At 45.1% G+C, this 21460-nt stretch overlaps 1 protein-coding gene across 1 annotated transcript in view; it reads left to right on the top strand.

Annotated features, from left to right (window-relative positions):
* Positions 1-10244: 10244 nt before the first annotated feature.
* The window catches only part of FRMD1 (FERM domain containing 1), a 28073-nt gene continuing 16857 nt past the window's right edge, over positions 10245-21460 (top strand). Inside the window, exons 1-2 of the mRNA XM_054280104.1 lie at positions 10245-10340; positions 15066-15156. Of these exons, the coding sequence (XP_054136079.1) occupies positions 10245-10340; positions 15066-15156 (187 nt within the window). The remainder of the gene's footprint in view (positions 10341-15065; positions 15157-21460) is intronic.

The raw sequence follows: 21460 nt of genomic DNA, 5'->3' as shown, positions 1-21460 counted from the left end.
CCCGCCCGGGGCTCCGGCGTGCGCCCGCCGCCCGCCCCGCTGCTGCCGGCGCTGCATGCTGCACCGAGAGGCCGCAGGAGCTCCGCGGCCGGGGCGGCCCCGGTGAGTCCGCGGGCTCCGCTGCGGGGACAGCGGCCAGGGGTGTCCCAGAGCCCCCGCGGCACCGGGGGGAGGCGGCGCGGTGCCGGTCCCGGTGAGCTGCCGGGGGACAAAGGCGAGCGGCACGGGTCCCGGGTGGGAGCGGTGCCGGTGCGGCTGCGGGCGGCGCTGGGAGCGGAGAGACCCGCGGGGCTCCGGCTGCGCCCGGGGCAGGGAATGGCGGGGCCGGGACGCGGAGCGCTGCCCGCCGGGCCGGGAGGGCTCCGTGCTGCGGCCGCCGGTCCGGCCGCGCGGCTGCGGCTGCGAAAGTCTATTTACAACTTTGTGGCTGGATGGGCGGTGCGAGCGCCGGCCGGAGCGATCTCCGGCTCTGTCACGTTATCAGGGGGTTTTCCCGTCGGAGCCGCCGCCGTGGGTGTCCCTGCGCGGTCTCGGGCGGAGGCAGCGGGAGCGGGCAGGCACAAGGTGGGAGCAGGAGGGAGTGGGGCTCTGGAGGAGCCTGAGGTCGTGGTCATTTATCCGTCCCTCGGTGTCGTGGCCCGGGCCCCGCCGGTGGGTCTCGCTGGCGCTGGATGATGGGGTGATGCTGGGGCGGGATCAGCCGCACACCGGCTGCGCTCGGGAGACACCCGAGGCGGCTGGCCGCGTCCCAGAGAGCCCCGTGGGGCCGTACGGCGGCACGAGTGTGGGACGCGTCCCAGCTGGTGCTCGGCTGGCTGCCACCTGCCCCGCAGGTGCCGAGGGACACTGGCAGGGACACGGCCCCGCGGGTCCAGCCTGTGGGGCAGCACCCGGGCCGCCTCCTTCCGTGGGGCAGCCTCGGACCGAGGGGCTGCAGGCATCCCGTGGGGCTGCAGGCATCCCGTGGGGCTGGTCTGGGTGGTCCGACTGCCCCGAGGGACTCGGATGCACCGTACGGGGCGGGACGGGACAGGAGCAGAGTGTCCCCGCAGGTGTGTGCTTGCGGGAGAGGCGGTGGGCGTCAGCAAGGCAGAAATCCCCGTACCTCGTTGTTCCTCCGCCTCTTGGAATTGTTTTTTGGTAACGATTTCCAGGGAAAGGCTTTGGGTTTCCTGTGCTGAGAAGTCGTCATCGTCCGCATCGAGAGATGTTTCTCCTGCTGTTCGGCAGTGACAGGCTCTCAGGTTAACTCCCCTGTGGCATTTAGAATGCACATCTGTGTTTTTCCACCACACCAGAAAACTAGCACACTGTCTGAACCTTGTCCCTTCTTCAGAGTACCGCTGTGATGCTCGGGCCCTGACAATAAATACTTACTTCAAAAATGTTTTAAAAAACCCAAACCAACAAACCACAACTGTTTGAACATTGGTGGCCCATTAATTTGTTTAGCATTTTTAATTTTTATTCCTGGAAAATTTCTAATGACAACAGAATGCCTTGGCTTCGCTGTTGTTTATTCCTCCCATTTAAATGTACAATTAAACGCTCTTAATCTAAGTGTTCTGCTTTCAGCACTGGTGGTGGTGGGAGTCTGTGTAGTAGCCAGTGTTTTGGCTTCAGATAAGAAGTGTCAAATCAGAAAAAAATGGGATCTAAGAGGTGAGCGGGGGTTGTGTTTCTTGTAGAGATCACCTTGAGGAAGAAAAGAGGGGAGGAAACAAAAAAGAGTAAGACAAAAATAAGTCTACACAATACTGTTGAAGAACATGAGTTTTAGTGATTATTTGCAGTGGTCTACCGAAAAATGTGTCTGTGCCTTTTGGGCAGTTTTTTTTTTTCCCCCCTTAGAATTTTTGTTGTTGTTAACTGGATCTTTTAATACAAACTTGATAAAATGGGTTAAATACCAGTAACACCAAAACGGTTTGGATTTACATGTGGTTTTCTCATCTAAGTCTTTTTCTGATAGAAGGTTTTAGACCCAGGGCTATATAATTTAGATTTTTTTTTAACGGGTGAATTTTTATAGGGTTTTGGGGTTTTTTTTCTTTGTTATATTTTAGTTTGTTTTTTTAAAAAATCAAAGCTAATAGTACTTAAAAGCTACAGCACTTTTGTCTTCCCAACACTGCAGGTAAAAACCATATGAATCCAATGATTAGCTCTCTATCAGTTGGCTTTTGTAGTAAAGTCGTTGCCCCACTGTTCCTCCAAAGTGAGACAATGAAAATGGCTTGCATGCTTACTGTGCTCCAGGGTTACACTTCTTTTCTTGCAGAAAGTCCCCTGTTACTGCGCTGCTGCTTGATTATCTCGCTGGTGTTAAGCAGTGGTACCTTAATTCCTAGTGTGGTTAGTAACTCTGCACAGACAAACGGTGGGCTTGGCCCAAACAAGATCCTCTGGCAAGGAGGAGCTGCTCCCTGGAGAATCACAGAAGATAATTTGCTTCTTGTTTAACCATTTCTTATGTTTGCCTTTTCCTTTTTCCCCTCTATTCCTCTTTTTGCACAATTCAGCATTGCCTCAAAAGTGCAGCACTCTGTAAGGCTGGGGGATTTTTGTTCTGTTTCTTTTTTTGTCTGTGTCTTCCCCATTGCTTTGCTAAAGCTGATGTCTGACAGTGCTGTGTGCAGTCTCTGAAACTGCATCTAATCATAAAGACCCTGCTGTTTGTGTTAATTTTATCAAGGTATTGGCAGATTGGCATTTTCACACTAGTAACAGAGGCAAGCTGTGTTCCAGGTGGAGTTTTATCTATTCTTTTTGTCCACTTCACATAAATCAGTATTCCTTTCCGCTCTGAATATTTTTAAGACTAGCTGTACACTTTAGGGGGGGGTAAACTTAAAAGCAAACTGATGCAGAAACTGCCTGGTTGGTCTGGATATTTAGATAGTGATTCAAATGCAATGAGATCAGCAGTGGACTTTCCCCTTCCTCAGGGGAAGCAAGCCAATTTATTTTTTTACATGGTTATTACTGGGAGCGAAGCTATTCCTACTCAGAAGAATTTGTTACATAGTTAAAAAAAAAAACCAACCCATGTCTCTCCTTATTTGTCCTGCAGCTCAAGGTATTGCTTGTGAAATTATAATTACGCTTTGCTCTTTATTTATTTATTTAATAAAGACTTTGTAGTCTGCTGCTTCTATAACTGTTACAAGATCTTGGTGAGAATAGCAATGAAGAAATTTTTGGACAGTTCTGCAACAGACTTCTGGAGTCTTAGGGATATATTCCAAATCAGTCCAGTGTAGCTCAAGTGAAAAAATATTATCCCTGTAAAATAACTTGCGCAAAGACAGGCTTGTAGAAGAGTATCTCTCATCTGTTATGCTTGAGGCAAGAGTATAATGGATCCCCTTGGGAGAAATCCTGTTTATAGCCTTGGCAGACTAAAAATGGAATATGTTTCCAGTTGGAGAATTAACTGATAGGCTTTTGGGTCAGGACGTGTCGTGCATTTGCAATTTGCACAGTATAGGAAGGTGCTTCTCTTCTGAGTTGCCAGTAGAGAATCCAGGTCTAGCTGCTGCTCTCCTGCTCCTCCTAAGTTTCCTGACAGTTGCTGTGCCTGTGAAGGAAGCCTGGCTTTCCCTTATTGTAAAGAACTTGCTGCCTGTACTTGGCCTCTCCTGTTTCCCACAGATAGAAAAGATGAATGGTCTTTAGTAAAAAGCTGCAATTTACAAGGCAGAATTGCCAGGCACTGGAGTGCTAAATTGAGGTATCTCTGTTCTTGTTCTTATGCAGATTCTGGACCAGCATTGTCTTTGCTGCACTCCTAGCTGTGGACTTGTGTGCCCATAAATGAGATTTCCCTAAGGATGCATCTCAAAAGGGACATGTCTGTGTGTTTGAGGGGTGATAAGGTTGCTGTTACTGCATGGCTATTCCAGCAATTCTCTTAACTTTTGCAAGGTCTCATGTGGTATGTGTTGGGGATCCAGCTGAGAAAATGGAGCTTGGCATTTCTGACCAGGCTTCCTTTGCAGCTGCTCTGTGTGAGGTGTAATGGATACTGAGGCTGGCTCATGCCCAATGCCATATTTTGCTGGTTCTTTCTCATGCTTCTGCAGTTGTCTAGGCCAATTGATACCTTAAATCGCCACTTATTCTTAAACTTTAATTAATGTGCCCAATTTATGAAATATGAGAAAGACTTATAAGTGATTAGTATTCAATAAACAAGTCCATTAGTAGATTATGCAGCAGTAATGAAATTCATTGCAATAGAAACTGTTTGTCAATACTCAGATGCTATTGGGTACAAAAAAGTACTGTATGTACTACAAAAATAGTAGTACATACTACTACGTTTACCGTTCAGGGAAAAGGAAGGATCAGTTGATCCATTTATCTTCCCACAAGAAGACTGTCTTCCCAGGTAAAAAAGCATCCTGGAAAGAAATTGCATGCTCTAGATGCAGACTTTACAGTTTGGGTGTTCTTTAAAATGTGTACATTGCTACGTTTTGCACGTAGTACTGATAAAATAATGTATTTTAAAAGGCTGCCTATTTTTGTGTACAAAAATTCAAAGCCACTTTCCATCACTTAAAAGTGATGGAAAAACATAATCCCTGTGAGATCCTAATTCGTCCCTTTTTGCCTGAAGTCTTTAATACTCATTGTCTATGTCTTTCAAAGAGCTCCTGAACTCAGTTTTGCTTCAGCTAAATATTAAGCTCATAAAGTGATTCATGTTGTGCTGTCCTCAAAGGGAGCAAACTGCTGAGGAGCTTTCTTCTTCCCATGGGAGAGGTGGATGGAAGCGTGGCAGGTACCCTGCGTGGTCCTGCCATTGCTGCCCTGCCCTCGTGCTTCTATGTGCTGCAGGAGCACCTCCTTTGGTGCTCTGTCCTTTGTTGGGCATTTTTTCCTCTCCTTCAGGACTGGTTAGTGCACCCAAAGCCATGAGTCACTTTTATTTGGCTGCAAAAGAATGCCAGCGTCCCTGGGTTAGAGAGTTGTCCCTATCTTTGAGTTTAAGGACCAGGGCAGCCAACAGAGTGTCATAGCCAGATGGCCCCAGGTTAGGAAGGGGTGCCCACAGAATTTTGGGAGATCCCTTCTTCTTAAACACTCTTATGTGCAGAGCAGAAGAGTTGCAAGCACTAGGGCACATTTCCTTTTCTAGGATTCACTTGTACTGCTTGATGTGGGGCAGGAAGACTGTATAGCACAAAGGTGGGGAGCCTGAGCAGTCAGGCCTAAGAGCTGCATCTAATCCTGCAATGAAGACTAGTGAGAAAGCATTTTCCTTGCTATTGCTAAAGCTCAGTGTCACCAAGGAGTGCTGCTTGTACAGGAAAAAGGATGTTGGCTGGTACCTAAGACCAATGCTCAGCGATTTCCCCATCACATCTGCTTGGGTTCACAGCCCTGAAGCTTTTGAGGGCATCTTGCATTGCACCTCTTGAAGAATCCTAAAGGAAAGGTGGGGGTCAGGCCCACACTTGTGTCCTGTGAGAGGACTGTGGTCACACCTGAGCAGGTGCAGAAAGCCTGCTGAAGTTGATCTCCCAATTCCATGGGCTGAAGCCAGCTGTCTCTGCTGTCAGTGTTGCATCTATCAGCCAAGCTGCACCAGTTCTGGAATCCAGTTCTTCAGAGCACCCGAGTGACTGGGAGGTGTCCTGGTGTTCCTTGTTCAATGGCTGTGAATAGGGATTTCCTACAAAGCAGTGTGCAGTGTTTGAAGACAGGTGTGTATTTTACCCAAAGAGCAGTGTGTGGATAGCAAATTTGGTACCTTACCTCCCTGTGGCATCTTTGCCCTTGGATGTGTTGTGCTAGTCCTGGAATGATGCTGAGGTAGACACATTTGAAAAGTCCATGTGCTCCTGGGAGTTTGCTGCAGGATGTGACCTAGTTGTCCTGACTGCTGGTCACAGGTGGCACTTTTCACATCATTTTACAGCCATGACATAAAGCTATTTAGCTTCAATCTTGTTTTCTGCCCTGACAAGCAACTTTGTTTCCGCTCCTTCCTGGCTAATGCATCTTCTCAGAGAAATTTTCATCATTGCAGGGGTTAGTCAAAGGAGGTGGGTGGAGTTTTTTAAAATTGCTGAGAAAGGCTTATACATGCCATCATGACATCTTTTACTTGCTCAGGCTCTTTATTACTCTCCTTTGCAGATAGTACTGGTGCCCTACACTGTGCATCTGAGGGGGCAAAACACCTGGAAGGTGAGGGGGGTTTTCAGTTCTATGACTGTGTTTCATCATGAGTACGAGGCAGCCCAAGTGTGGGTTGCTGCCAAAGGCAGATTTGTTTCCAGGCAGTTGTCTGTCTGTCTTGCTGCAGGAGTGCCTTGATTAAAGCTGCTTAAGCTGTTTGTGAAACTGCAGCCTAAGAGTCTAGTGTTCTTAGAAGCCTAAGAGATCTCTGGATGGTGTCTGGAAAATATTAAGAAGAGTCTTAATGTTTCTGGACAATTTTTGATGGGAGGCTGTAGGGCCACTGTGGTAAGGTTTCATCAGGAAGATGCTCAGTGCTCATTCTCTATCAGCTCTAGCAAAAGCAGATGTTTTACTGTAATAAACCTTAAAAAGCATGTTTCCAGGTGTTTGTAAGAGAAGCACAGAATTACCTGTGCTTTTTTTTCTTGATAGATAAGAACTTTGTTCTGCTTTGCTGCTCTGAGTTGGTAAGTTATGGCTCATTCATCTGTTCCCTTTATCCCCCCTGAGATGTGGTTGTAGCTGTACCTAGAGGCTGAAATGTGACTTAGGACTCAATTTGCTGTGGTGTTATGAACCAGTGTGTAAAACAAATGGTTCATTACAAGTACCCACATGGTGTCTGGCTGAGACCTTCTCCCAGACAGGCTGGCAGTGGCATGGCCCCAAATTCAGTGGTGGCAGGACATCCCTGTGCCATTGGGTGTATGGTGGGTGAGGTGTTTCAGTGAGCCATCCTGCTGATCCCTGAAGCAAATGGCTCCTTCCTTCTCATTCAACTCCTCTTCCTCCCATGGGGGGCTCTGCTGCTCTTTTCTGCCTTGCTGGGGCAAACCTCATCCATTCCTGCTTGGATCCAGCAAGTGCTGAGGTTCTGGTCCTGTGCTGGGAGGCAACTTGAGGGTCTGTGGAGAGAGGAGGGGAAGATTTAATTGAGTTTTTATGGCCGTGTTTGAGCTGCTTAGTGAGAGAAGGCTTGAAGTTAATGACAGGCATGTTTTCCAAAGATCCTCTGCATGTGTGTTTAGGTAAAATAAACACTGCTAAATAAGCTGTGCCACCACTCTGGGCACTAATAAGCCTCCTGTCTGATACCAGAAGAATACAAACAAATAGTGCCTTTGACTGTTTTAATTGATAGACTTGCTGGGCCTTTGACCAAGCAATTGCATCTCAAAATGCACTTCTTCAGGAGCTAAAACATGAATGTTAGTTAAAAAAAAGCAGCACAACAAAAACAAACAACCTGTAGGGTGTCCCAGAGGCTGATGATTGACTTCAGCTTTTATTAATTCATCTGCAGGGCATTTGCTGGAGCTTTTATGGTTTAATTGAGGTTAAGAGGTTGGAATTTGTGGTAAACAAAGGAATGGCATATGGGCAGTCTGAAATTGTGTATGTTTAAGTAAGAGCATTCCTTCTGGTCACTTGTTTTCATTGGGCAGTTACTCCTGACTCACAACTTTGTTAAAAAAAAAGGAAAGGTGTAAACATGCATTGCTAGCAAGTTAATGATTCATTATGTTTTATCACATCCTAACATACCTCTAAAGAAGAGAAGGTTGAGCTGGGCCTGTGTTTGACCTCCCCCTTCAGATTAAGGACGTTTTTTCTTTAACCCCTTACCTGTTGTGGGAGGGTCCACAAGCTCGTTTGTTTTGAATCATAATAAGAAAAACACTTTCTCTTCTGCCTTTCTCACTTCCCTCTTCCAAAGGTCCACAGCTGTTCTCTTAAAAATTCAAATGGAAAAAGCAGGTGTGGGGAAAAACTCTCCAGAAACTTTTTATTGTAGAGGCTATGGAGAAGTTGGCGTCAGTTTCTTCAGCTGTCCAAAGGAATCTGTGTGCCTGTGTTTGTGTTTTATGGTAACTTTTTTGTCCTACTTTCAGTTCTGTTTTGAGCCCCATGAGTGTCTTCACTGGCTGTGATATCCCCTTGTGAGAGGGAACATGTACTGGCCAGTGCAGCCGTTTGACAATTAAGATAAGTTCATACTTGAGGTCTTTATGCTGTTGATAAAGTTTATGGCATGAATTACATCAGCTGGCAATAATAGCGGTGACCTGTTGCCCTCAAGTCATTCTGTAGACATCTGTAATTTATATATATCTGTTAATAGTGTGTAGTCCAGACCCTAAGAGAGCATGTGAGTATAATTATTTCAATGAGAGAAGATAAATCAGAATTTTCCTCTTAATATTCCAGTTAATAGCAGCTTTCACATGTCCCATAAAGTCAAATCACTTGCTTTATTTTAGAGCAATCTTTTAAAAACTCCTAGGTATTTTTAAACTAAATACTTCTTCTGAAAAAATACTTTAATAACTCCCTTGTCAGCATTTTTTGGTGCACTTCTGTCTTATAAGGAATGCTCTACACAGCTTGAATCAAAAATTGCTTTGTTAAGAAGCATTGTATATGCTGGCTCTGGGAAGGTGGTGCACGGAACAGCTTCTGAATTTGCAAGAGGACACTCCTGGATCTATCTTGTATTTGCTTTAAAAAATAATTTAAAAAAAATTATGCTTGAGCACAGAGTTGAAAGGAGAGGGATAAATCCAAGTTCTATTTGCTGTACTCTACATTATTGTTTGCTTTTCCCATCTCCCACACAAGAATTTGATTCTGCCATAATTTTCTCCTGAACCTGGACAAACATGATTTTAAACACAAAACAATGCTTTTAAAACTTATTTGTAGTGCACAGGCACACAAGTACATGCATATATGTGTATGTGTATACAGGCAGGTATAAGCAGGCATGACATAGCCTGCTTCCCTGCTGCTTGTGATCCCTCATTTTTTATGCGTTGTGGAGGGCGAAGGAAAAGCCCATGGCTCCCTTCACAGCCTGTCCCCTGAAGGTGGGCTGGGCTCTGGGTGTAGGAAAGGGTGGCACTGCCAGAACCAGTGCATTGGGCTGCCCTTGCTGGGGTCTGCACCTGTCCCCGGGAGTGTGGGGACTTCGGGGACAGGCATCAGCCAGCAGCACCTCTGTTGCTGTGCTGCAGGTGAGTGCTCAGGTGCTGCTGGTGGAAGGGAGTCAACCCCTTTGTTCAGGGCAGTTGGAGGTTGACTTACATCAAAACTTGTACAGGCATGACCCCATGGCTGGTATCTTGCTGGTTTAGGTCTCTGCTGGCATTGATACCTAACCCCCCCTTGAGGAGCCTCTCCCCTTCCTGATGGATTCATCAGGTGCCACAGGATACTTCATGAGAGGAGTACTGAGAGCATTGGAGAGGAGAGGGCTATACATAAAATGGTACAAGTTGCTCAGGAAACTGTCTAACCTAGCTGTAAAGTCAAGATGATGTTGGCTTCCCTGCATTTGGCTGCAAAGAAAACTTCCATCTCTTATTTCTGTTAATATCTGAACTTCAGCTGTAAGGTGCTTGTGCAGCCTGTGCTCAGTGCTTGAGAGGAGGGCAGTGCTTACCTCACAAAAGGTGTTATACAGTGGCTGAGTTTGTGTTCCACCTCCTCCTTTGAGTTGAAGTGTAGAGGATTTCAGGCAGTGGTTTCCCAGGGAGTAGGGACGGAGTGAGGGGGAGGACAGCACAGATGAACTCCTGTGCACTGACAAGTGCCTGTTGACAGCCCATTGAACTCTCTGCTTTGGGAGTGAGTGAGGTGCCTGGCTGAGGGATGGGCGCTCCCCCATGTCACGGGTGTTCTCAGGCAGCAGCCCAAGGTGCCACCTGCCTTATCGCTTACACGAGTCTGGAAACCTTGAGTCTGGTTTGTTATTCCAGGGAGACCTCATTGCTTTATGGCACTCTCATGGGACTTTCGAGCTGTTTAAAAGGTTGACACTGCCGGTTTGTGCTGTGATGCTGGTGGAAACATTGACTGACCCTGGAAAATGGATGACTGTTGGGAGTGGTTTTGTTTTTAAACATCTCATCACACATGTGCTGTGAGCTGCTGCCGGTGCCAACAGAAGCACAGCACTGATGCTCTCGCCTTTTCAACAGGTACATGGGATGAAGGGAGCCTGACACCAGTCTGGAGAGGAGAGCCCAGCCCCCGTGGAGCTGCCCACCATGAGCAGGACACTGCTGGCAGGCAGGATGCAGCCAGAGATCCGCAGCGTCTGTGTCTTCCTGCCCACCCGTGAGCAGCTCAGCCTGGCCGTGGGGGTGAGTGCTGGGAGGTCGCTGCATCGAGGCCACGGTTCAGATTTGTTAGCTCCCATTGTTCTCCCAAAAGCCTGGTGCTGGTCTGCTGACCAAAAGGCTATTAGCCAGCTTAGGGTAATTGGTGCTCCATTTTCTAATTGGGCAGACTCATTGAACTCATTCGCAGAGTTTGTTGGAAGTCAGGGCTGTGTTTGTAGGGTGGGGGTCTTCTCTGCTCTTTTTCTGTTGTTATTTACATGTTATTATCTCTGAATGGTTTTGCTGCTTGTAATAATCCAACAATTTTTTAAAAATTGAACTTGAAATACCTTGATTACTTAGCAAGTCTACCCAACATATGACTGTTTGCTCTTGTAAAGTGTCCAGCTATCCCTGGTTTTGACAGCCTGCAGATCCCTTCAAAGAGTCTAAGGCAAACAGCCATTGAGGGTGGGTTTTTTCCCTCCTCTTGAGTACTTGTACACACAGAAAATTGAGGCAAGTCGCTTCATTTCTTTGATTGCTGCCTCGAATGTCTCGAAGTGTGTGTGAGTGACAGCAGGGCCAGCTCAGCTGGCAGCCCAGGGTGGCACGGTGTCTGCACAGCACGGTGCCTTTGTGCAGTGCCGGCTGCTCCTTGAACTTGTGAGAAACTGAGCTGACAAGAGGCACTTGGCGTTCAGAGGACCAGCGAGTTTCAAAGATAAGTGCTCTCTTGTGAGCGTGTGTGTGCACTCGTGTGGGCTGGGGAGATTTGCCTTTGTTTTGGGTAGGTTTTTTTTCCCCTGCTTTGGGATGAGGAGGGGGAGAAGACAGTTGAGGTGAACTGTTATTTTAAGTACTTGAGTGAAACTGTGGCTTTTGAAACTGTGTGTGCTAATCTTCAAATCCATGTCGGAATTTTCCTACCTGCTATGTGTAAGTGTAGCGTCCTTAGCTGAAACAGCCTCAAGGGTTGGATGGAATAAAGCTTTAACAGAAAAATCTGGGACACTCTGCTTCTAGGTTACTGGTTCAAACCCAGCCCATCCACTGCCCCAGAAGGCTTCTGCAATCTGCTGGCTTTTGTGCAAGGCAGAAAACAATGATTTAATTAAGTTCTTGGCAGCAGGTGTATGGGCCTGGGTAATGGTCTGTTGCAGCTGACCCTAAATCTCACCTTCTTATAGCTCTTATCAGGGAGGCTAAAGATGGGAGATAGCAGAGCTGCTGGCCGTGGGGAAGGTGCAGGAGGGCAGTGCACCAGCCAGGGCTGACACTGTCACTGCTACTCACTCTACCTGTGTCTGAATGGAGCACACAGCTGTTCCTTCACCACTGGATCATGCTCTGGTAAATCACAAAAACCTGCAGTTTATTGTAAAAAAATTCGAAGTGAGAAAGACTCTTAAGACCGAGTCCAGCCATAAACATGACGCTGCCAAGTCCACCACTAAACTAGGTTCCTAAATGCTACATCTGCATGTCTTTTTTAATGCCTCTAAAATATTTAATAAGCATAAGAAATAGTCTTGTGCATTGAGTGCTGACAGGAACAGAGGAAAAGTGCTGTGTCCCTTCCTGTTTCCCTGTCCTGTCCCAGCCTGCTGCCCCTCCAAAAAGCTGGGGTGCCTTGTGCATCACTATGTTGTCCTGCAGGGGAATCCCCCACAGCACCTCTCTGTATTCCTGTTAAAGACACTTGCCCTTGTCATTTCTGATACCCCTTTCTTTCGTGTCTGGGAAATTGGGAAAGTATGTACTTGGAGATGCCTGTGTGTGAAAGGGAATAGCTGCCTGGGCCAAAACATGAGACCTCGACACATGGTTGTGTCCTAATTGCATAGAGAGTGAAACATGACCTGTTACAGCTGGGCAAGTCACCAGAAACAGCTTTTCACTTGGCTTTGGACTTTACCACAACATTCATTCAAAACAGCAACAAAAATTAAGATTTCACAGCTGGAGAGATCTTTCTTTTTTAAAGGAACATCAAGGCAATTTTCTATTGATGTTGGTAGAACCCAAATATAATTAGCACAACCACAGATGATACTTTGTGCATTTATTAGAATAATAATGCTACTACTAAAGATTTCCAAAGCCTTTTAACCTCTTCAGTGTGGAATGCAAATACTAAACAAGCTTGCAGCTCATTGAGGTAGGTAGGAATAGTTATCTTTCCAGCAGAATAAATTATAGATCCTTCCCATGATAAGCACAGTGTTTATGCAGGTAAGTCCTCCCTCTCCCATATAAATTCCACCCTTCCAGATAAGAGTTTACCTATATGTGTTTTATGTGGTCACATACAGATTGAAGCTTGCCCTTTAAAATGTATTTGTCTTACACCATTCAGAGATAGTGCTGTTGAAGAGGGAAGAGCAGGAGCCATTTTAATTTCTCTTCCCCCACAGTCAAGTATCTCTTAATTAGCTTCGATGTCTGCCTTTCTGAATGTACAGTGAATTTAGGGGGGTGGTGAGCAGTAAATCTGCCTTCTTGGGACCAGCTGTGGACGTGAGGAGAAGCAGAGCTGTGAGGGGAACTAGGGGATGCTGCAGGTCACCCGCTGCCCTGAGGAGGGCAAGGCAAAGTGGGAGAAACTTTTGGAGTGGAGGAAGTCTGGTGAGGGCCTGTGGGTTGGTGAATGGCAAGCATAGGTCTGAAATCTTTCAGTTGTTCTGTGAACAGGAGAGCCAATGTTTCAAAACATACATATCAAGAAAAATAGATATAGGCAACTAATGCACGTGAATATCTGTACACAGAATGACCTTGGAGTAGCAGTTGCCATCTGTAAACTTGCACTTGATTTCACTTTGGACTAAATTTCACGTGTAAAGAAGCCCTGAACCCGACATGGGGCAAAGCTGAGTATCAATGGAAGGAATGAGTCATAACATTTCTGAGATCAATCTTGGCACAGGAACTGTATGCATAGGGAGGAAAGTCCAAAGATGAAAAATGCAAAGGGAAGTATTGGTTGCTTTGAGCAGAGGGGAAAGTAGGAGGGAACAGCAGTTGCAAATGTAATTGGTATTGCATAGCCTTTAAGGCTGGGAGTAGAACTTGATACAGAAGGGAAGTGCCAAGAGGAGAATGGACAAGGTGCTAGTAACATACCTGCTGTGCTAGAACTCTGCCTAAATCACTGTTGAGAGCTGTGTGCCACAAAACTGTCACTTGAAGTACTCAGTTCCCTAGAATTAAGTATCTTAAAGCAGGTTTTTCTTCCCTTAGGTATGAAAGCTTGCCACTTAGAAAATTCATCTCATTGTGTAGCATTTACTAAGAGTCCTATGCTGCCGGTGACTCTTGCATGCCCATAACCATTCTGGCTAGAGGCAGGTCACATCTTTCTTAGCAAATCCTTCCCAGGTAGGAGAACATGCTCAGAGCTTGCTTCTTTGGCAAAGGAGACTGCTCTGTGCCCAACTTTCCCTTCCAAGTGTGTGTTCTGGGTGTCTGACCAAACACTGCATCTAGGTGTGAGACTGAAAGGGTACAGTCTTACATGGAGACTCATTATGAGATGTGAGACCCAGATGTGGTTTTGGGTCTTATCAGAACTGTGCACTACCTCCTCCCTGCTCAAAGCTTACACGTGTTTGCATTGGTGTAGTGCAGGCTTCAAAGCTCCTGATGAAGCAGCAGTGAGTGTCTGGCTACTGATGCCTTGTCAAGTAGAAGAAAATGAGTACTTAAATGACCTCCTGTTTCCCATTGTCCATGTCTAGTGACATGGTACGGCCTGGGGCAGGGAGGTGAGTGCAAGCCAGTTTCTGGGGTGTGTGGCATACCTACACTATAAGAGCTTTAAAAATTAGGATGGTGATTGGTTTGTAGCAGAGTTAAACAGTCGACTTCTGCCCTGTCCTCTCTGTTGCCTGGCAGGTAGCGCTGCACGGTACCGCTCCTGGCACTGCTAATCTGCATGGTCCAGCACTGGGGTAATGAAATTCCAAGGTCCTGGCCCATTTTGCAGCTGCAGCTGGCTGCACCATGGCGTGAGCTGAGGTTGTCTGTGTCAGTCCTGTTCTGTTCTCCCCATCTGCTCTTTCTCTGGACTCTCTGTGGGCTGGGGGGATTTCTGTGTTTGTCTGTCAGTACTCCTGGGATGGTGCAGTGGGACAGGGGGAAATGAGGCTATGGATGGGGAGATGTTTAGTGGGGGAATCTTCCTATCATAGTACACATCCAGGTGTGCACATGTAATTAACCAGAACCATGCTGCTCCTTCTGGGGCAGTCTGTGCATTACAGGAGGCAGGGATATTGGAAGGTCTCAGTGTGCAGGGAAACACTGCTAGGTCTTACAGGCTTTTGGCTGCAGCTGCCAAAGATAGAGATGTTAATGGCTGTGTGACTAGAAGTCAGCAGGAGACAGAAGGAGCTCCTCTCTGTGGGGTACAGAAAAACCACATCTCTAACCTATGAGCTACTCAGAGTCTTTGTGTTTGTTTGGGTGCTTTTGTTCCTGGTTCTCCAGAATGAGACTTTTGGGTTTGGTTTTTTTATTTTCTCAAAAAAAAATTGTAAGGGAGTGGTATTTTCATTTCTGTAAATATTAATGATTATTATTCTATGATAATAGCAATAATACTGAAAACAAAGGATGTTCTCTGGTGTGGTTGTGTTTGGGTATTTTACTTTGGTACCCAAAAATGTATTGGCCTGCAACTCTTCTTTAGGACTCCTCTTTAGAAGAGTTTCTCCATCCAGGTGCATGAGACATCTGTAATGCTGGATTGGTTGTGTCTTTCAGGTCAAAGCCACTGGACAAGAGCTCTTTCAGCAAGTTTGTGATTTAGTGAAGATTAAAGAGCCTCACTTCTTTGGCCTCAGCATTGTTAAAAGTAAGCAAACTCAATGCACGAGCAAGTGACTTGGCAAACATCCACAGACCCGCTTGTGTATTTACAGTGTGTGCATATATACACAGTGGCTGTGCCTGCAGGGGGAATTTGATTGTAATAAGGTCACAAAGTATGTAGATTATGCAGAGCCTTCCCAGAGCTCTTTTGATCTTTGGTATGTGGGCAGACAAATTGAGTAAAGGGGGGGCTTTTGTTCTCCACCTTTGTTCTGGGATTCCACCTCTTTGTGGGACTTTCTTTCTCTGCTGTAGTGGGAGTTGCTAGTCAACATATTTGTTACTATATTCAAAACTATAGGTATTGAACAGGAGGTGGATTTTAAAAGGATTTTGGGGCTGAAAGTGTTACTTATATTCTGAAGTCACATGTGAAGAATGTGGCACTGGGGAGGAAATTCAAATGATTGTAAGGGACTGAATGCATGCGTGGGACACATTGGGTTTTGAAATATCACATGGGGAATACAAAACTTCTAGTCCATGAGGTAAAATCCAGTTTGCTTGGTCCTATGGCTTAGTATTGGCCAGGAAATGGTGTTAAGATGATGCCTTAAAGAAGCAAATTGATATGAGAGATCACATTTCTGGTATGGTGTAAACATTGACATTCCCTCCCACACCCCAACTCTTAGCAATTAGAAATGGATCTGTTGCCTTGTTTATCTTGCCTTCCCATATTTCCAAAAGCACTGAAAGACTTGTCTCTCCTCCAAACACTGTGTTATTTACTACTGCAATTCTAGATATTTCATTGAAATTATAGTAGTCTTATAGAAGCCCTTCTAAATAAGGTTTCTTTTGCCTCTTTATAAATATGTAGGATAAAATAAGGTGGTTTTTTTAAGTTTGTCTCATTTCCTTTATGCTCTCATTCTGTAAGAACTGCTTTTTTTGAGTGCAGCATTCAATCTGAGAGGAGCACAAGCTTTTTATCTCCATAAGGTTTGTAGAGTCTCCAAAAGATTCCTTAAACCTAATATAGCTGTGCTTTAAACCAGAATAGTTTTTTTTTAATGTGAGGAGACCTGAATGCTCTTAACTTTTCTCACAAATCATCTCTGTTTCTGAGGCCTCCCCTTTGCAACATTTTTTAACACCAGGTTTTGCCTATTCCACTTGCAGGACATCTTGGCTGAAATTGGAACCCTTGTCCTCTCCTGTAAGACAGGGCAATTTCATTCCTATTTTCTCTGAATTCTTCTGTTTTTCTCATGTTTCTTTCACTTTTCCCCCCCCTTCACATGTTTTTTGTTTCATATTTTCCATACCCTGCTTTTGCCTTCACTCACCCCTTTTCTGTGAAGCAGTTTCCTTCACCCTATCAAGCACAGGGCTTCTGGTCCCAGAATACCCGGTAGTGGCAGATACCTTTCAGCCTGTTGGAAATGTATTGTAACCACTGCATACCAAAGAGCATAATGAAGCTGTTCTGACTAGACTTCAGAGTGTATTGTCCACATCTTTAAGTGGAAACAGTCTTCTCACTTCATGAAAGTATTCTTCCTTTTTATAGCAGCTGATTCTTCCAGAAAGCGCTTTAAAAATTAAGGAAAAGAGTTACAGGTGTCCAGTAGCCTGAATTAACATCTCTTTTTTGTTTGTTTTGGGGGCTGGTTATTTGCTTTCCTGAAAGGAAATACTTTTTCTGTTCCACAACTTGGTTTCTCTCCACCTTGATTTGGTCAGCAGACTTGATATCTCCCTTGCTGCCTGTGGCAGCTGAGATCTTGCCTCTATAGCAAATGTAGCACTGAGTGTGGCATTTGGAAGTAGCCTTTAAGGTATTGCCTGCTTCACAACAAGCTCTCATCTCAAAAAAGGGAAGTGCTCAGGTCAGGTAGTGGGGAGGGCTGGGTAAGTGTTGCATTCCCAGGTTGCCTTGTGGGTGCTGAAGTCGACTGCCTTGGCTTAGTACCTAGTCAGTGTACATCCCACAGAGGCTGGGACTGGGGGAAGCCTGGGCCTGGTCCCTCAGGAAAGGCTGAGCTAGGTGTCCAAAAAATGGAGAGGAGGCATCTACATTTTTCAACAAGGTAATCCTCTCCTTTATCATGCTTTCACCTCTGTGCTGCAGCTTCAAGACGTTTTTTAAAAAACAGCCACCCTGTTTTAGTAATGATATCTTTCTGAGTTTCTTAATGTGTATTTATTTTTGGTGGTCTGATACTGCCACATGCAAAACAAGGTATTCTAATCCACCTGCATCCATTACTTTGCTGCTAATTTGTCAACAAAACCCTGACTGTCAGCAGTAGCAAGAGAATGAAAATTAAAGGATTTCTTCAGAACTGTAGCCAATCACACTGCATGGATTATCTGGATTAGGAGCCCATTTGACCTGCAGACGTTGTACAGATACACTAATGCTCAGTTGGTCTCATACTAAGTATGTGTGTGGGGGGAGAGGTTGGGGTCCTTAATCATAAACAGAAGTTTAACCCCTAAATGTGGCGAAAAGGGAAACGGCACTACAAAGCACCATGCAAGCTGCAAACCATGAATGCTGTAAGATCTAAGCTGTAGGTCTTGGAGCATGTTTCCCAGCATTTGATACCTAAATATGTTGCCTTCTCTTCTGGCTGTTGTAGATGCTGAGGGCAAGCTTCAGGATTAAGGGTAACAGTTACATTGTCAGGATAGCATTTTTCATCCCTTCTGCTCTTAAACTGTTTTTTTTATTCTCAACCCAATATATCTGAGAGGAAAAAAAACTTGTTTCTATAAGAAGTTGATCACTTTGAAAATCAGGCTCAGGAATGTGCATTAATGGGAGGTCCTACAAACCTTGGGACATGTTGCTCTTCTAGTTTTGTCATGGATCATCAGGCAGGCTATACCTTGTGTGCTCCTGCTGCTGAAGTGCTTGGTTTTTAATTTTTTTTTTTTTTAACTTGTAGTTTGCTCAGTGAAAGATCCTGCGACCCTGCCAGGTTCAATCTGGTTCCATAGGCTTCAGCAGCTGGGTCTTATATGGCAAATCCTCCTGTAGGGTCAACCTTATCTAGTGCCCTGCGGGTGGTTTCCCTCTTGTTATCGGAAAGTGTGTGCAGAGACACATTCAGTCTTCTAAAACAAAACTGAATGTCAGCAGACAAAGAACAGCCAGGCTTCCTTTGTTGTTATAACCCAGATCCCTTCGATCCTGAGTTTTGGGCCATGCCTTTATAGGAGCAAACCTTGCTTGACCTAAGCAGATATAAACCTTCAATTGGGAAGGAGCAAGACTGCAGCTTCCCTGCCACTGTTTCTGTGTCCTCTTATGAATTTGTCAGGCTGGCTTTCTTACAAAACCAAGTATCTCTGCTTCAGCTCTCCTGCCTCAAAAATAATATTCTGTTTTTTAAAGCTATAGCTGTTCACCTTGCGAGGCCCATGATTCCCAGTACATGCTTACCAAGGAGCTCAGTGATTAACTCTGCCAAAACCACTCTGCCTCCAGTTAACTCTTCTGCATCTGTATATCCGCCAGTAGTGAAGTTCATGGACAGAATATGCTAGCAGGTTATCTTTGTATTACATGAGTGTGTCTTATAACAAAGGGTCTCTTAGGAGACAAATAACAAAAGTTCTGTGAAATACCTTATGATGATTTCTACACACCAGTCCTTCCTCACTATCCATGCTTCTTGCCTGTCCTCTCTTAAATCTGCTTACATAATTGAATCTTTGTTAGGAATTTCTCCTGAATTCTAACCTAAGGTACAGCTCTATTGCACTTTGGTACCTCAGACGAGTTAAATGCAATATAAGAAACACACGTGCAGAAATATACCACCTAGAGGGAGTTGCAGGGGTTCAGATGTCCAGAGAGTATAAAGTACTCCTTGAAAGGACCTACATGGTCTCTTCCTATGAAGGCAATTTTTTGCCTGTACCTACTGCCAGTTGTTTCTCCTTTGGTATCAGTACAACATCCAGCCAAGTGCTCTCCTGCCTGAGAATTGCTAAGGGTTTGTTCGCCCCTGGATGAGCAGTGCTGGAAATGGCTCTGCAGCTTTTCTTGTGCAGAAGAATCCCCTGTGACACTGCTGAAGTCTGGAGATCTCTGCCTGGGCAATGCTTGTTGCTAAATGTAAGATACCAATGCAAAATTCTGGCAGTACCTATCCATTACCAGGAATGACTGAACTTTTATCTCAGTGTTCAGATCTTGACAGTTCCTAACACCACTAGATCTCAGGCTTCTTGATATTGTCTCCTTTCATACTACCCTCCATAGCCTTGTGTCCATCCCAGGTAAAGTGACCTCAGCCAGGACCTCCCTTGCTTTACTCCCAGCCTGGGTTGTGATTCTTCCCTTCATTGGGATACATGTACTTTCCAGCTAAAGCTAAAAACACAAGGTTTTCCTGAACCAAGTTCTTCTAGACCCTTTAGTAAACTGATCAGAAAGTGGACAACATTTCCTTCTATTGGCTGGAAAGGTAACACCAGGAGCATTGAGAAGCTCTGCAGAGGTGGTGGGAGCAGGTGCCATGTGGGTAGTGATTTTCCCAAATCACTAATGCTTGGAAGCTTGGGGAGATCCACATGCAAAAGGGGATGTGTAGCCAGCTCTTCTTCAATAATCAAACAAAAAATCCAGGCTGGTGTTCAGGTTATGTGAGGGCTACAGCATGTGTTGTGAGGTATATTTTAGTGTGGGTTTTTGTCGTTTTTTGGTTTTTTTAAACTTCAGCTCTCCCCTAACCATAGCATCCCTCTGTTCTGCTCCTGCTCTCTTTCCTGTTGCACCTCAGGGGACATAGGGGTGTTGCCACAAAGCTTCTTGAAGCATCTGGGAAAAGTTAAGCGCAATAGCCATGGATAATTTTTTTCCTTCTCTTTTATGCAGAAAATGCTTGCTATGGGGAAATTTGGCTTCACACTAATTCATATTTTATTTGAATCCTATTCTTCTGGACTGTCTAGTTGCATTGCTAAAATATACATGACTCAGCCAAATTTGTTAATGGCATCTTCCTGGCTGCCTGTGGGGCTAAGCACCGACTCTTGGTAGGACACCTTTGTGGAATTTGTTGGTGCTCCTAGCCCACAATGGGCACAGGAGGAGAACAGGTTTTTGGCATCACCATTATTTAGCTTTTATGCAGAGAACTTACTTTTCATAAAAAATGAGATGAGGAGGAACTGGTTAATGCAAAATAATGGCCTTTAGGTTAACAATTATTCGGAATTATTTGACCCTGTATTACAGCCTTAATTTTCCATTCCCATTTTTCCTGCAGTGTAAATAATGCCTATTGTAAGTCTGCATCACTCACTGGAACTGTGTCATTTTTTTCTAACTGGGGACCTGGCACATTATTTTTTTGCAGCAATGCATGTCCTATATTTTTTTAAATACATAAAATGTGCTCAGCTAATTTTGCAGAGTAGAAGTGTTTTACATTTCTGGTAACTGCTTATTTTGAGATGTGATTTTTACAGCATGAACTTTCAATCTCATTTGAGAATTCTTAAAGGTGAAATTGGGAGAAGTGTGTAAATTTCTTTACTGCAAAGGAGCTGGCTGTCTAGATGCATTTCTTGGGATTGCAGTGCAGTGCACTGGTGGGTTGTGCCAGGTCTGGTATCTGTACATATGTACATAGGGAAACGTTTCAAGAGAAGCTGATGCATTTGTAAGATCACCTGCAGTGCTGAGATGAGATTCATGAACTCAGAGTCAGTAGCTGCAGGTGGATGAGAGTGTATTTTTATGTGTGCATGCTTCTCAGTCAGCTTCTTACTACCTTTCACTTGTCCTTCAAGTGAGACCAGTGTAGCAATGACAGTTTGTACCTGCTGAGTATCCAGCCCTGTTTGGATCCACAGATCAAATTTATTCTTCCCTGGAAAGGGGGCCATCTGTGCATTTCTATATTGTCCTTTACAGCACTGCTCAGAGATGCTGCAGTTTGGTGCGCTCATATCTGTTAGAGATGCTTATTTTCAAATAGCATCTGGTAAAAGATCTCTTAGGGTTTCATCACTAATCCAGTGTGAGGAAAAATAAAACAAAGCCATCCACAAAGAAGTAGGGCTGTGGAGAGAAATACCTCTTTGTTTTTGTGGATGGAGGCTTCCATTGCAGGTTGACATTCCAGCCATATTAACTTCATTAAGGCAGGAATGCAGTGCTGCATTCTTGCACAGGAGGGAGGATGCTGAGCTGGGCTGGGGAGGACCCCAAGAAGAGATGTACATTGGGGTGTCCTCCTGTAGCCTGGCTTATTCTTGTGGTTTATGTGTATCTCCCAGTAGGCCTGATAATAACCTGGAATCCTCAGGTGTGACATCTG

Source organism: Melozone crissalis, unplaced genomic scaffold, assembly GCF_028551555.1.
Source record: "Melozone crissalis strain CALT ecotype California unplaced genomic scaffold, PUWL_Pcris_2 ptg000027l_1, whole genome shotgun sequence".
NCBI lineage: Eukaryota > Metazoa > Chordata > Aves > Passeriformes > Passerellidae > Melozone > Melozone crissalis.
Note: the sequence above shows the minus strand (reverse complement) of the source record. Positions and strands in the feature narration are given on the sequence as shown.